The following is a 16,190-nucleotide window of genomic DNA, read 5'->3' as shown; positions in this document are numbered from 1 at the left end:
TTATAGGTAACATTCCTGTAGTGATTAACTTGTAATAGAATACAAAAGTTCTTACTGTTATACTTGGAGTCAAATTTAGATCCTCTGGCCCTGAAGTCTGTTTTTTTGGTTACTAATCTATGCTGCTTCTTAGAGGAGGGTAGGGGCTTGACAGCAACCTCTCTAGAATCTTTAAGGTCACATACTCTAGTTACCTTGGCTGCCTATGAAGAGTCTTGAATTTTACTATATATTTCTTTTAAATGGCTTAATTTCAGGAGGTATTGCTCTACCTTTAAATATTCTCAAAATTTCTTAAAATGGAAAATCATTCAAGGTTAAAGTGACATTGATGCAGTTGTTGCTGGAGCATTATTATACTGAACCTAAAGGTCAGGTTCATGTGTTCATCTGGTGAGACGCTTGTGGGCAGAAATGGCCTGGCTCCAAGCCTTGGAGGCTTCCAGGCCAACAGCTGTTGGCAAGGGGTACAAGGTTTTGCGGAGAGATCGGCTCATCTCCCTTATCCCTCCTTTCAGAGCTCGAAGTTGGCTCCCCAGCTGGGTACCCCAGAGGCATAACATTCTTCAAAACACCATGGGATAGACAAAGAAACAGACTCGTGGTTGCAAAAAGGGAGGCAGTTAGGGGGAAGGTGGCCTGGGAGCTTGGAGTTAGTAGATGCAAATTATGATATATAGAATGGAAAAGCAGCAAGGTCCTAAGCATGGGGAATTGTATTCAGTATCCTGTGATAAACTATAAGGAAAAAGAATATGAAAACAGAATGTGTATATGGATAATTTTACTGTACAGCAGAAATTAACACAACACTGTAGGTCAACTATACTTCAGTAAAATATATTAAAAAAAAAAAAAAGCACCATGCACTACGGGAAAGCTTCCCTGAGTGTAGGTATGAGCCATTTCCTCATGGGCCAAGCTGGCTTGCAGCTGGTGTGGGTGGCTACAAGGCTAAATGGGAAGCCCAGGAGAAGGGAATGAAGCAACGTACTGCTACACAGGCTGACACAGGCGGTGATAGAAGCTTCTCCTGTCACCTTGGTTTAATTAAGGGTAGCTGGAGGAGGACTTTCTTCAAGGAAATGCCATAAGTGTCTAAGGGATGTTTGAAGTAGGGAGCTCATTTGCAGCATAAGGAAGGACGATTTCATTCCATTGAGCAAATAGGCAGGGAGATGAAGAGCAGTGGTTACTTTTAATTTCACTTTAAGGAGATTATGAAAAGCAATATAGTAATGATTCCTGGGAGGCAGCCATGAGCCAGCAGACTCACTGTTAATGTCAGGGATTTTTGCTTATATTTAAATCTTATTATTTGTCTCTGTTCTTCCACTGATAGGTTGTGCAGTTTTGATCCCATTCCATTGCCTCCATTCTTCCGTGGGGATGATGGAATTATTTCAGTTCTTGGGGACCTGGTGGTTTATGGGGTTCATCTGGGGAAGAAACTGGGGAGTGTTCCTTCATAAACATTTTCTGTGTCTTGTAAAGATGGTGGCATATGGCCTTGGGTCTGGAGGCACTCCCAACCCAGACTTGCCCACTTGTTTGATTTTGAAGACAGAGGTGCTAATTTTAATTAGTATTTTTTTTCAAATAAATGTTTGCTGTTTGGCTTAAGGATCCACCCTGTTGCTGGAAATCTGTGCTTTCTTTAGAGTCTGTGGAAATTCTGATGATGTTTCTAACTCTTCCCTTTGAATAGGGAGAAGAGATTCTGCTCCCTGCATAGTTTTCTCTGAATAGAGAAGCTCTCTCAACTGTTTTCTCAAGTCTTCTCTGGAGGGAAAGGAAAGCTTGAGGGCTTTGATTTTAGAGCTGATTTCTCCCCCAAGGGCCTGCTTGGGAAGCTATTGCTCCTAGTTTCCTTGAATTCCTAGGTTGCTGGATGGAGAATAATGCAATGAATTCATGTAAACCTGGGCACCTGGCTCTCCAGGCACTTCTCCATAAAGATTTACCTCCTCTCAACCCAATTCATTGGTAAGAATGAATGGTTCTGTCATATAGATTCCTGAGGCCTTACATTTGTGGCCTTTCCAGCTCTTACTTCCCGCATCACTTGAAGTCCAACAAAGAAAATAGAAACCATTCTGTGCATTAATTAAATGAACTTAATACAAGGTATTTGTTATTATCGGTCAAGGGAGAGATGGGTGGTCAAGGGGAGGACAGTAGATATTCAAGGGGTTAGAAACAACCAGAAGCTTCCCTATCCTTATGTGGAGAAACAAAGGGAGAAGGTGATGGTATTGGAGCCCATGGGTTGGGCTCACCCATAGCTGGCCGTCCAGTGTGAGCTGGGATCAAGGAAAAAGCATAGCTTTGGCTGGAGATGCTACTTAAGACAGACAGGGAAGGAGTGGGGGAACTGCTCTGACTTCTCCCTTTCTCCTGCCTCCCAGTCTCCTTTTAGTGCTCCTGTTGGCCAAATCCAGTTGGAAGGCAGTTGATGAGACAGGATGAGAAGCAGCCTGATACACGGGCAGGTCCCTCTGCAGCATAGTAGAGCAGGGGAAAATGGTGATTTTCTAAATCTATAAGTTCTTCTGCATTTATTAGCCGTGACCATTGTCTAAGAAAAAGTCACCCTCATCATCTTTTTTGTTTCCCCAAAATACTGTTCATACTAGAAAGGCAGGATAAATGTTTGATTCTTTCTGTTTATTTGCCAATTATTAGAATAACGAGTTGTGCCCATGCAATCTTGAAAATTGACCTCTAATATTCTTTTTTCTTTTTTGAATGTCGTTGTGAACTCATGGGTGGGTGTGTGTGTGTGTATATAGGTATTTATATTTTTGATATTTTTCAATCACTGCATTCTTGTATATGATCAAATTGTTTCATCTTTGACAAATGAGAATTCCTTCCCTTGTCTCTGATTTCCTTTTGATTTGCTAATACTAGTGTTGTTTACATTTTTGCTTTCTTATTTGATGAGATGCACCAGGTTGATTGTGCATAATTTCCTGTGCCAAACCTGGAATAAGTTTCTCCAAGGAGCCCTGATTTCTTTCAGGGGGATATGATGTTTAGAGTTCACAATCTGGAGGCACGGGTTTTTATTTCTACTGTGTTATCATTGATTTTAGGTCTTCTCAGGTCAATCCTCATGTCAGATCTTCTACCGTAATTTGTCTGATACTTGTTACGTAGTTGATTCCTAGGGACATTTCTTAGGAACAATATTATTTGGGTTCTGTGTGTCCATGACTACTTCTCTTAGCCTTGAAGGTTACTTTGGCAGGGTAGACCATGCTTGGCTCACCTTTCCTTGGCTACTTAAATATATAATAAGCTGTTTGTGCTGATGTCTGTTCTCAGCTTGATTTTCCCCCTTATGTGTAATTTGGACTTTCTGCACTTATGACCAGTGAATTGTTTTTTCCCATTTAAAATTCAGTGGTTTTACTAGACTGTATTTTGGCATTGGGTTTTTTTTTTTTTTTTACAATGGAGAAAAGACAGTTTCTTTAACAAGTGGTGCTGGGAAAACTGAACAGCTCCATGTAAAAGAATAGAACTAGAACTTCTCCCAACACCACACACAAAAATAAATTCAAAATGGATTAAAGACCCAAAAGCAAGGCCAGAAACTGAAAAACTCCTGGGGGAAAGCACAGGCAGCACAGTCTCCGACATAAATCACAGCAAGATCCTCCATGACCCACATCCCCGAATGATGGAAATAAAAACAAAAATAAACAAATGGGACCTGACCAAAGTCAAAAGTTTTTTGCACAGCAAAGGAAACCGTTAACAAGGTGAAAGGATGACCATGAGAATGGGGGAAAATAATAGCAAATGAAACAACTGACAAAGGGTTGATCTCCAAAATATACAAGCAGCTCATGCAGCTCAAGACCAGAAAAACAAACATTCCAATCAAAAAGTGGGTAGACCACTCCATAGACATTTCTCTAATGTCTTCTTTTTCTAAAGAAGACATACAGATGGCCAACGAACACATGGAAAGACGCTCAGCATTGCTCATTATTTCAGTTCAGTTGCTCAGTAGTATCTGCCTCTTTGTGATCCCATGGACTGCAGGATACCAGACTTCCCTGTCGATCACCAACTCCCGGTGCTTGCTCAAACTCACGGCCGTCGAGTTGGTGATGCCATCTAGCCATCTCATCCTCTGTCGTCCCCTTCTCTTCCTGCCTTCAATCTTTCCCAGCCTTGGGGTCTTTTCCAAAGAGTCACTTCTTCGCATCAGGTGGCCAAAGTATTGGAGCTTCAGTTTCAGCATCGATCCTTCCAATGAATATTCGGGGCTGATTTCCTTTAGGATTGACTGGTTTGATCTCTTTGCAGTCCAAGGGACTCCCAAGAGTCTTCTCCAACACCCCAGTTCAAAAGCATCAATTATTTGGTGCTCAGCTGTCTTTATTTTGCTCATTATTAGAGAAATGCAGATCAAAACTACAATGAGGCATTATCTCACACTCGTCAGAATGACCATCATCAAAAAATCTACAATCCTGGAGAAGGTATGGAGAAAAGGGAACCCTCCTGCATTGCTGGTGGGTATGAAATTCACCTTTTAAAAATAACAAAGAGAAACGTATAAACAAACAAAAAATGAATATTTAACTCCATCTTTAGTGTTCCAAATATAAACACACTTGTATTTCTTACTACAGATTCTCACTTTTAGGTTCTGAGTTTTTTGTTTGCCCATGCAGTTCTTCACTGTGGCTTTCAGTCAAGAGCTCATTATTAGATAATAAACCAACTTAAAAGGAGAGCTATGTGTTGATAACTATAGTCCCCCCTAAAAATGTGCAATCAGGATGTTGTGAAGGATCATTCATAGCAGGATGCTGAACTCAAGGAGCACCATATGTAAAATCGATGGTCAATGGGAATTTGCTGTATGGTTCAAGAAACTCAAGCAGGGGCTCTGTGTCAATCTTTGCTTTATCTCTCATTGATCCTTTGCCCAGGATAGACATTTTAGCACCTGTTTCTTCCTGTAGCCTCTTCAAAGAGTTTCCTCTCGGTCCAAGCAATTTGCCCATAAAATTGAACTGTTTCTATGTTTCACAATCACCATCCCAGAGTTAATATTTTTCTCTTTAGGAATACTCTTGAAATGCTGCTTTTTAAAAACATAAACAATAGGATTGCTTCTATTAATAGATTTAAGATTCTCCTCTTCAGTGATGAATAGGGCTTCCTTTAAACCTTGCCCATCCCCTCCCTCTCTACACTCTGGGAACAATTAGTTTGTTCTCTGTATCTGCGGGGCTTCCCCGGTGGCTTAGATGGGAAGAGTTCGCACCATGATGTGCTGGGCAGAGGGGCCGAGAACTGAGAGCAGCTGCTGTCAGACTTACTCAACTTGCCTTCTGCCGTTTTTAAAGGCCTGGCACAATTGCACCCAGTCCTCTTGAACCACAAGGATAGGCTTTGCCACCAGAAGTCCTCCACTGAGACGCTACCTTTGGATACTGTTTGACAGGAATCAATACCCTTTCTGAGAGCTTTATATTTTTGTTGCTGATGACATCAAGATATTTCTCTTCTTCATCTTCATTTTTTCCATCAGAACCTTGAAATTTTTCAATTTCTTCGGCCAGCAGGCACGAGGCGTGCAGGAAGGACGGGTCCAGGCTGTCTCTCTGCCATCAGCTCAGGCAAGTACTTCTCCTCTTCCATAGCACGGACTTCATATGGCCCCCGGCCAGGCTCAGGGCTCGGTGTGCTAGACGCACGTCCCTGCCGTCCTGCTCGCCCGCCGCCCACCCGCCTCAGCCACAGCCGGGGTCTGGTGCCCTCTCTGGGCTGGCGCCACCCACCCTGCCAAGGGCTGAAGCGGTGCCAAGCCTCCTCTGGCATTGGGTTTAATAAACAGCCCTTTTCTGTGGCTCATGTTTATTTCCTATGCATTTTAAGTGTATCATGTAACATTAAAATTTTATTAGCTTTGGTGATGTTAAGCTCTATCTTGCAACTTATTAAACTGTAAACTATTGTAAATTAGGTACATTTTTTTCCCTTAGTAAAAGGTTGGACTAAGGGTAGTAATCTGGGTCAACCGCCATTGACACCGTTCTTGCCCTAGAGTCTAGTATTCTCAGTTATTTTAAGTTACATTTGTGTAGTAATATTCAGTTCAGTTCAGTCACTCAGTCATGTCTGACTCTTTGCAACCCAATGGACTGCAGCAAGCCAGGCTTCCCTGTCCATTATCAACTCCCCAGGCTTACTCAAACTTATGTCCATCGAGTCGGTGTTGCCATCCAACCATCTCATCCTCTATCGTCCACTTCTCCCACCCTCAGTCTTTCCCAGCATCCGGGTCTTTTCAAATGAGTCAGTTCTTCGCATCAGGTGGCTGAAGTATTGGAGTTTCAGCTTCAACATCTGTCCTTCCAATGAATATTCAGGACTGATTTCCTTTAGGATAGACTGGTTGGATCTCCTTGCATTCCAAGGGACTCTCAAGAGTCTTCTGCAACACCACAGTTTCAAAAGCATCAATTCTTTGGTGCTCAGCTTTCTCTATGGTCCAACTCACATCCATACATGACTAGTGGAAAAACCATAGCTTCGACTAGACGGATCTTTGTCAGCAAAGTAGTGTCTCTGCTTTTTGTGTGTGTGTGTGTATGTGTCTCTGCTTTTTAATATGCTATCTAGGTTGGTCATAGCTTCTCTTCCAAGGAGCAAGCGTCTTTTAATTTCATGGTAGCAGTCACCATCTGCAGTGATTTTGGAGCCCCAAAAAATAAAGTCTATCACTTTTTCCATTGTTTCCCCATCTGTTTGCCATGAAGTGATGGGACCAGATGCCATAATCTTAGTTTTTTGAATGTTGAGTTTTAAGCCATCTTTTTCACTCTCCTCTTTCACTTGCATCAAGAGGCTTTTTAGTTCCTCTTCACTTTCTGCCATTAGGGTGATGTCATCTGCATATCCGAGGTTATTGATATTTCTCCCGTCAGTCTTGATTCCAGCTTGTGCTTCATCCAGTTGTAATATTAGGTTGCTGCAAAGTATTATTGTTGTTGTTCAGTTGCTCAGTCATGTCTGACGCTTTGCTATCCCATGGACTGCAGCACGCCAGGCTTCCCTGTACTTCACTGTCTCCTGGAGTTTGCTCAAATTCATCTCCATTGAGTGATGATGCCATCGAACTACCTTATCCTCTGTCACCCCCTTGTCTTCCTGTGCTCAACCTTTCCCAGCATCAGGGTCTTTTCCAGTGGGTCAGCTCTTCACATCAGGTGGCCAGAGTACTGGAGCTTCAGCTTCAACATCAGTCCTTCCAAAGAATATTCAGGATTGATTTCCTTTAGGATTGACTGATTGGATCTCCTTGCTGTCTGAGGGACTCTCAACAGTATTAGCATGGTGCAAAAGTAATTGCCGTTTTATATTGTTGATCTTTGTTGTTTGATTTTGAGATGCCTTCTCAAATGTAATTATGCTATAGTTCATTTTAATGTGCATTTTTTGCTTTATGTTTTTTGCTAATGATTTATTCAGTTCAGTTCAGTCACTCAGTGATGTCCGACTCTTTGCTTCCCCATGAACCACAGCATGCCAGGCCCCCAGTGCAACATCAACTCCTGGAGCCCACCCAGACTCATGTCCATTGAGTCGGTGATGCCATCCAACCATCTCATCCTCTGCCGTCCCCTTCTCCTCCTGCCCTCAATCTTACCCAGCATCAGGGCCTTTTCAAATGAATCAGCTCTTCGTATCAGGTGGCCAAAGTCTTGGAGTTTCAGCTTCAACATCAGACCTTCCAGTGAACACCCAGAACTGATCTCCTTTAGGATGGACTGGTTGGATCTCCTTGCAATCCAAGGGACTCTCAAGAATCTTCTCTAACACCACAGTTCAAAACCATCAATTCTTCGGCGCTCAGCTTTCTTTAGAGTCCAACTCTCACATCCATACATGACCACTGGAAAAACCATACCTTTGACTAGACCGACCTTGTCAGCAAAGTAATGTCTCTGCTTTTTAATATGCTATCTAGGTTGGTCATAACTTTCCTTCCAAGGAGCAAGTGTCTTTTAATTTCATGATTGCAGTCACCATCTGCAGTGATTTTGGAGCCCCAAAAAATAGTCTCTCACTGTTTCCACTGTTTCCCCACCTATTTGCCATGAAGTGATGGGACCAGATGCCATGATCTTAGTTTTCTGAATGTTGAGTTTTAAGCCAACTTTTTCACTCTCCTCTTTCACTTTCATCAAGAGGTTCTTTAGTTCCTCTTCACTTTCTGCCACAAGGGTGGTGTCATCTGCATATCTGTGGTTATTGATATTTCTCCCGGCAATCTTGATGCCAGCTTATGCTTCCTCCAGCCCAGCATTTCTCATGATGTGCTCTGCATATAAATTAAATAAGCAGGGTGACAATATACAGCCTTGACGTACTCCTTTTCCTATTTGGAACCAGTTTGTAGTTCCATGTCCAGTTGTAGCTGTTGCTTCATGATCTGCATACAGGTTTTTCAAGAGGCAGATCAGGTGGTCTGGTATTCCCTCTCTTTCAGAATTTTCCACAATTTATTGTGATCCACAGAGTCAAAGACTTTGGCATAGTCAATAAAGCAGAAATAGATGTTTTTCTGGGACTCTCTTGCTTTTTCGATGATCCAGCGGATGTTGGCAATTTGATCTCTGGCTCCTCTTCCTTTTCTAAAACCAGCTTGAACATATGGAAGTTCACGGTTCACGTATTGCTGAAGCCTGGCTTGGAGAATTTTGAGCATTACTTTGCTAGCCTGTGAGATGAGTGCAATTGTGCGGTAGTTTGAGCATTCTTTGGCATTTCCTTTCTTTGGGACTGGAATGAAAACTGACCTTTTCCAGTCCTGTGGCCACTGCTGAGTTTTCCAAATTTGCTGACATATTGAGTGCAGCACTTTCACAGCATCATCTTTTAGGATTTGAAATAGCTCAACTGGAATTCCGTTACCTCCACTAGCTTTGTAGTGATGCTTCCTAAGGCCCACTGAACTTCACATTCCAGGATGTCTGGCTCTAGGTGAGTGATCACACCATCATGATTATCTGGGTCGTGAAGATCTTTTTTGTATAGTTCTTCTGTGTATTCTTGCCACCTCTTCTTAATATCTTCTGCTTCTGTGAGGTCCATACCATTTCTGTCCTTTATTGAACCCATCTTTGCATGAAATGTTCCCTTGGTATCTCTGATTTTCTTGAAGAGATCTGTAGTCCTTCCCATTCTGTTGTTTTCCTCTATTTCTTTGCATTGATCCCTGAGAAAGGCTTTCTTATGTCTCCTTGCTGTTCTTTGGAACTCTGCATTCAAATGGGTATATCTTTCCTTTTCTCCTTTGCTTTTCGCTTCTCTTCTTTTCACAGCTATTTGTAAGACCTCCTGAGACAGCCATTTTGCTTTTTTGCATTTCTTTTTCCTGGGGATGATCTTGATCCCTGTCTCATGTACAGTGTCACAAACTTCTGTCCATAGTTCGTCAGGCATTCTGTCTATCAGATCTAGTTCCTTAAATCTATTTCTCACTTCCACTGTATAATCATAAAGGATTTGATTTAGGTCATACCTGAATGGTTTAGTGGTTTTCCCCACTTTCTTCAATTTAAGAGACTTAAATGATTTGTTATTTGGTGTTTATATTTATTTTAGACTATAGAAATGATGTTAGACAAAATGTGAATTTAAGCCTTTTTTAATTTGTGTTCAAAATGAGTCATAGAGCAGCATAGACAGCTCACAACATCAGCAACGCATTTGACCCAGCAGCTGCTAATGAATGTACAGTGGTGATTCAAGAAATTTTGCAAAGGAGACGAGAGCCTTGAAGATGAGGAGCTTAGTGGCTGTCTGTCAGAAGTTGACACCAATAAATTGAGAGCCATCATCAGAAACAATCCTCTTAAAATTATGCAAGAAGTTTCCGAAGAACTCCACATTGACCATTCTATGGTCATTTGGCATTTGAAGCAAATTGGAATGGTGAAAAAGCTCAGTGAGTGGGTGTCTCACGTTGTTCAGTCATTGTTCATGAGCTGACTGCAAATCAAAAAAATTGTCGTTTTGCAGTGTCCATGTTCTTTTATTCTATGCAACAACAATGAACTATTTTTCAATTGGATTGTGGTATGTGATGAATAGTGGAGTTTATACTACAGCCAGGGATGACCAGCTTGGTGGTTGGTCCAAGAAGTTCCAAAGCACTTCCCAAAGCCAAACTCGCACCAAAAAAGGTCATGGTCGTTGTGTGGTGTCTGCTGCCCGTTTCTAATCCACTACAGCTTTCTGAATTCCAGAGAAACCATTACATCTGAGAAGTATGTTCAACACACTGATGAGATGCACCAAAAACTGTAACACCTACAGCCAGTATTGGTCAACAGAATGGGCCCAGTTCTTCTCCACGACGATTCCTGACTGTGCGTTGCACAATCAGCGCTTCAAAAGTTGAACAAATTGGGCTACGGAGGTTTGCCTCATCCGCCATCTTCACCTGACCTCTTGCCAGTGGCTACTGACTTTAACTTCTTCAAATTTCTCGACAACTTTTTGCAGGAAAATGCTTCCACAGCCAGCAAGAGGCAGAAAATGCTTTTTAAGAGTTTGTCAAATCCTGAAGCACAGATTTTTACACTACAGGAATAAACCAACTTATTTCTTAATTGACAAAAATGTGTTGATTGTAATGGTTCCTATTTTGATTAAGAAAAATGTGTTTGAGCCTAGATACAATGATTTAGAATTCATGGTCTGAAACTAGAATTACTTTTGTACCAACAGAGAGTCAGACACGACTGAGAGACTTTACTTTTAATATAATGCCTCTTTAATGTTTGGTTATTTCACTGGGCTCTGTAATGGAAAGGTAAGTACTTTTTTATATGCATTAAACAGATTTTAGAACTGAGATTTGGGATTTTCCCCCTTTCCAGCCAAGCAACCTAATTAATGTATAGGATTAGTAGTACTTCTGGGTGCTGAAATGTTTGTGTTAATTAGTTAGGCCTGATATGCTGCTCCTGTTTCTTTTGTTTCAGGTTAAATGGAAACCACCCTTGGGAGCCGGATGCCTGTGTAGCCATTCTACCACATCAGTGAATTGCAATGAGTGGAGGAGGAGAGCAGCCGGATATCCTCAGTGTTGGAATCCTGGTCAAAGAAAGATGGAAAGTAGTAAGTATACATAAGGAAGAGAGAGGGGCGGGGTAGGGGAAAGGAAGAGGTTTTGGTATCTTGATAAAACATTTCATTAGGAAATAATACATATGTTGCTTATATGCCTAAAGCAGTTACTTTTGTTTCTTTTCCTATAATTAGGTTCTGTTTATACCCTAATTCTTGTTCTTGCTCCTTACAGTAGTAAATTTTCCTAAGCTCTAATAGCTACTATTGAGTAAGGTAAATAAAAGTATACTTACTTAGGGAAAGAACAATTGAAAAAAATACAATGTAATGAACTGCCCTTTTTATTTTTTAACATTTTATTAAGGAAAATTGTAAGTATATGTTAAAATAGCATGACTGTTATAAAGAACTTCCAGGTACCCATGCCCAGCTTAAACAGTTATAGATTGATAGTCAGTCTTGTTTCATCTCTTTTAACCTCTCTACTAAATATTTTAAAATTATTCTTTCTTATTTTTTAAATTATGAAAATATGACAACACATTTATAGGAGACTTGGAAAATACAGGACAAAGTTACATATAGTTCCAGTATATATTACAGTCATTTGTTTTAAGTAGATAAATTAAGATTTTTAATTGGAGTTTTAATATGAAACTCTCAGAAATTAATAGGATGACTGTACAGAGAAGTAGAATATAGTATACCTTAAAAGCACTATAAACCAGTTTGATGCAATTAATTATTTATACAGTTTTCACACAACAGTAGGATACAAATTCTGTTGAAGTTCCCATTGACTATAAACTAGGAGACACTGGAACATAGCTAGAGACTTAAGATCAGGTGCAGAAATTTCATGGTCTTAAAGGTACAGAAATCATACAGAATCTGTTCTCTTATTTCTGTGGACTTAGGTTAGCGATAACTATCAAAAGATATTTGAAAATAAAGTTAGAAGACTGAAAAACATAGAAGGTGATTGCAGAGAAGAAAGCATTTAAATGAGAAATTAATATCAGAGATACTTTTAAAAATCCCATGTATTTGGAAATTAAATATCCACTTTTAAATGAGGGATATATCTAAGAACCTGTAACATGGAAAATTAGAAAATATTTGTAATAGAATAAAAATGAAAAAACAATTTACCAGAATCTGTTGCATGCAACTGAAGCTGCTAAATGCATTTAAATATAATGTGGAGTCTTAAATAAGGTATGAAAACAAATAATGGACACTAGCATAAAATTTTGTGAAGATTTGAACAAAATCTGTACTTTGGTTAATAATACTGTATCACTTGTTAACTTCTGGGTTTTTTTTCCTTGACAGCATAATATTTCTTAATATTCTCAGAATTAGATTAGAAGTTTCAAGCCTCATTCACATTTTTTTAAATCACTAAGATAATAAACTTTCTATACTTCTAGCAGTAATAGAAAAGTGAAAGTGAAGTCGCTCAGTCGTGTCCGACTCTTTGCGACCCCATGGACTGTAGCCTTCCACACTCCTCTGTACTTGGGATTTTCCAGGCAAGAGTACTGGAGTGGGTTGCCATTTCCTTCTCCAGGGGATCTTCCTGACACAGGGATCGAACCTGGGTCTAGCAGTAATACTAGATGCCAAAATATATGGAACTATATCAAAATTTTGAGTGAATATAAATTAGAAATCTAGCATTCTATCATACTGAGTCAGACAAGTGGAATAAAAATATCATGAATTTTTTAGCTAGGCAAAAATTCATAAGTCTTCTAAAATATGTGTATTATACATACTCTATATAGATACATATGTGTATACAAAAGCTTTTCTACTATACTTTGCTTGAGAAAGAACATAAAAAAAAACAGAGATGGGGAAATGGGAAAATATACCAAATGAAATGGGAGCACTGAATATGAAATAGAAAAAGTGAAACAAACTAGATAAAAGTAAAAGATCATCATAGAGTCCAGTTTTTGTTTTTTTTTTTTTTAATATTTTTAATGACTGGGACAGACCTAAAACCGCAGCTTCTGTAAGAACCATTTGTTCTTGCCAGTGTTGTATCTCTCCTCAAACTTGACCTTTGCCTCTCATGGGGCCCTGTGTTTGAGAGCGGATCTCCGAAGACATCCTTGTTCACAACAGTTTTGTCCAAGGGCATATTCGCAGAGTACCTTGTAGGCATGAGGTGATTATAATTATATAACTTTCACAAAAGACTTGATCTTTGACCTCCTGGTGATTTTCTTCTTGCCCATGGAAGCTGTCACTCTGCAGGGATAGCGATCAATTCCAGCCACCAGAACATGGCTGTAGGGTCAGTCTGAGGTACCGTCATCAATATTCATCACGACGACCGCTTTGCGTCCAGAGTAGCGACAGGCCAGGACCAGCACCACCTTCCTGGGTTTCATGAACTTGCCCATTTAGGCAGCTACCACTCGGGACTACAGCAGAAAGCAAGAAAGGGCACTTGTGCTAACCTTTCACCCCGGGAAGCGTGATCTCACTTCCCAGTTGTTTTTAAACTTTAAAAACAGATCTCTCCCCAAATATTTTGAAGCACATCTTTTACCTTACTTTTCTCTATGCACATCAGTATATAATCTCTAAAAGATATACTTCTTTTGAAAATTTAATCATAATATCACATTCAGTAAAACAATGTCATTAATATCATTAGATATCCTTCCAACTTTCACATTTTCCTAATTGTTTTGTAAAGTTTTTTTAACAGTTGAATCAAATCCAAGTGAAGTCTGGATGTTTCAGTTGGTTGCCATCACTTAAGTTTCCTTTAATTTCTAAGTTCCTTTTCATCTTTCTTTTTTTCTTGCAGTTTATTTTTTGAAGAAACTAGGTTATTTATAGAATTTTCCATAGTTTGAAACATAGTTTTTCTATTGTTTCTGCATGGTGTTAACATGATTCTCTGTCTGGTGTATTTTATGTAAACTGTTGCTTATGTAGAGAGGCATGATTAGATCTGACTTCAGGTTTGTTTATTGAGGTAGGGGCTTTTTTTTTTTTTTTACCCATAAAGCATACTGTTAACTTTGGATGGGAGGCACATAATGTCTTATTGCCCATCATTTTGTTAGCACTATTGATCATCATTGTCTAGGTCTGTTAATTCAAAGGGATGGCAGATTGGTGATCTATCATTCCTTCATTTATTAGTTGAAGTACATCTATGAAGAGAAATTTTGCATTGTTAACTATTTGATTATCCTGAGATACAGTTTGACTAGGAATACAGGATAAATGCTTGATTCTTTTCTTAATTTACCAGTTTTCAAAATAATAAATTGGTTCCCTAGCATCTTCTGATGCTAATCAGAATCAAACCCCATACCCTCCAGAGATGCTTGGAGGGCTCAAACATACCTTGTGCACACTAGGACCCAGAGACCCCGCAGAGACTGAGGCAGAACTGTGTTTGGGTGTCTCCTGAGGAGGTACAGGTCAGCAGTGGACTGCTGCAGGGGCAGAGGCTCTGGGTGCAGTAGACCTGGGTATGACATAAGCCCTCTTGGAGGAGATCGCCATTGACCCACCATAGAGCCACCAATATTTACACAGGACTGGGGAAACAAACTCTGCGAGGGCACAAACAGAACAATGTGCGCACAAGGACCCAGGAGAAAGGAGCAGTGACCCCACAAGAGACTAACCCAGACTTGCCTGTGAGTGTCTAGGAGTCTCTGGCGGAGGTGTGGGTTGGCAGTGGCCTGCTGCAGGGTTGGGGGCACTGAGTGTAGCAGTGCTTGCATGGGACCTTTTTCATTACCTCCACCATAGTTTGGCCTCAGGTCAAATAACAGGGAGGGGACACAGCCCCACCCTTCAACAGAAAATTGAAAACTGAGCATGGCCCCGCCCATCAGAACAAGACCCAGTTTCTCCCATCAGGAAGCTTCCATAAGCCTCTTATCCTCCATCAGAGGGCAGACAGACTGATAACCACAATCACAGAAAACTAACCAATCTGATCACATGGACCACAGCCTTGTCTAATGCAGTGAAACTATGAGCCATGCCATGTAGGGCCACCCAAGATGGACGGGTCATGGTGGAGAGTTCTGACAAAACATGGTCCACTGGAGAAGGGAATGGCAAACCACTTCAGTATTCTTGCCTTGAGAACCCCAAAAAAGCATGAAAAGGCAAAAAGATAAGACACTGAAAGATGAACTCCCCAGGTCAGTAGGTGCCCAATACGCTACTGGAGATCAGTGGAGAAATAACTCCAGAAAGAATGAAGAGACGGAACCAAAGCAAAAACAACACTCAGTTGTGGTTGTGACTGGTGATGGAAGTAAAGTCTGATGCTGTAAAGAGCAATATTGCATAGGAACCTGGAATGTTAGGTCCATGAATCAAGGCAAATTGGAAGTGGTCAAACAGGAGATGGCAAGAGTGAACATTGACATTTTAGGAGTCAGTGAACTAAAATGGACTGGAATGGGTGAATTTAACTCAGCTGACCGTTATATCTACTACCGTTGGCAAGAATCCCTTAGAAGAAATGGAGTAGCCATCATAGTTAGCAAAAGAGTCCAATCTTTTGGATGCAATCTCAAAAACGACAGAATGATCACTGTTCATTTCCAAGGATAACCATTCAGTATCACAGTAATCCAAGTCTATGCCCTGACCAATAATGCTGAAGAAGCTGAAGTTGAAAACAGTTCTATGAAGACCTACAAGACCTTCTAGAACTAACACCCAAAAAAGATGTCCTTTTCATTATAGGGGACTGGGATGCAAAAGTAGAAAGTCGAGAAATACCTGAAGTAACGGGCAAGTTTGACCTTGGAGTACAGAATGAAGCAGGGCAAAGGCTAATAGAGTTTTGCCAAGAGAACATACTGGTCATAGCAGTCACCCTCTTCCAACAACACAAGAGAAGACTCTACACATGGACATCACGAGATGGTCAAAACCGAAATCAGATTGATTATATTTTTTTGCAGCCAAAGATGGAGAAGCTCTCTTTATACAGTCAGCAAAACCAAGACTGGTAGCTAACTGTGGCTCAGATCATGAACTCCTTATTGCCAAATTCAGACTTAAATTGAAGA

At 40.5% G+C, this 16,190-nt stretch overlaps 1 protein-coding gene and 1 pseudogene across 4 annotated transcripts in view; one reads left to right on the top strand and one right to left on the bottom strand.

Moving 5' to 3' along the window:
• The first annotated feature begins 5,553 nt into the window (after positions 1 to 5,553).
• TTBK2 (tau tubulin kinase 2) overlaps positions 5,554 to 16,190 on the top strand; it is a 95,706-nt gene continuing 85,069 nt past the window's right edge. For all 4 annotated transcript variants that reach the window (XM_043471598.1, XM_043471597.1, XM_043471595.1 and 1 more), the window contains exons 1-2: positions 5,554 to 5,648; positions 11,028 to 11,163. In XM_043471598.1, the coding sequence (XP_043327533.1) occupies positions 11,095 to 11,163 (69 nt within the window). In that variant the 5' untranslated portion in view covers positions 5,554 to 5,648; positions 11,028 to 11,094. The remainder of the gene's footprint in view (positions 5,649 to 11,027; positions 11,164 to 16,190) is intronic.
• On the bottom strand, positions 13,122 to 13,532 carry LOC122443448 (annotated as a pseudogene).

This window comes from Cervus canadensis, chromosome 6, assembly GCF_019320065.1.
Source record: "Cervus canadensis isolate Bull #8, Minnesota chromosome 6, ASM1932006v1, whole genome shotgun sequence".
In the NCBI taxonomy this organism is placed as follows: domain Eukaryota; kingdom Metazoa; phylum Chordata; class Mammalia; order Artiodactyla; family Cervidae; genus Cervus; species Cervus canadensis.
This window is presented reverse-complemented; position numbering and strand designations above follow the sequence as displayed.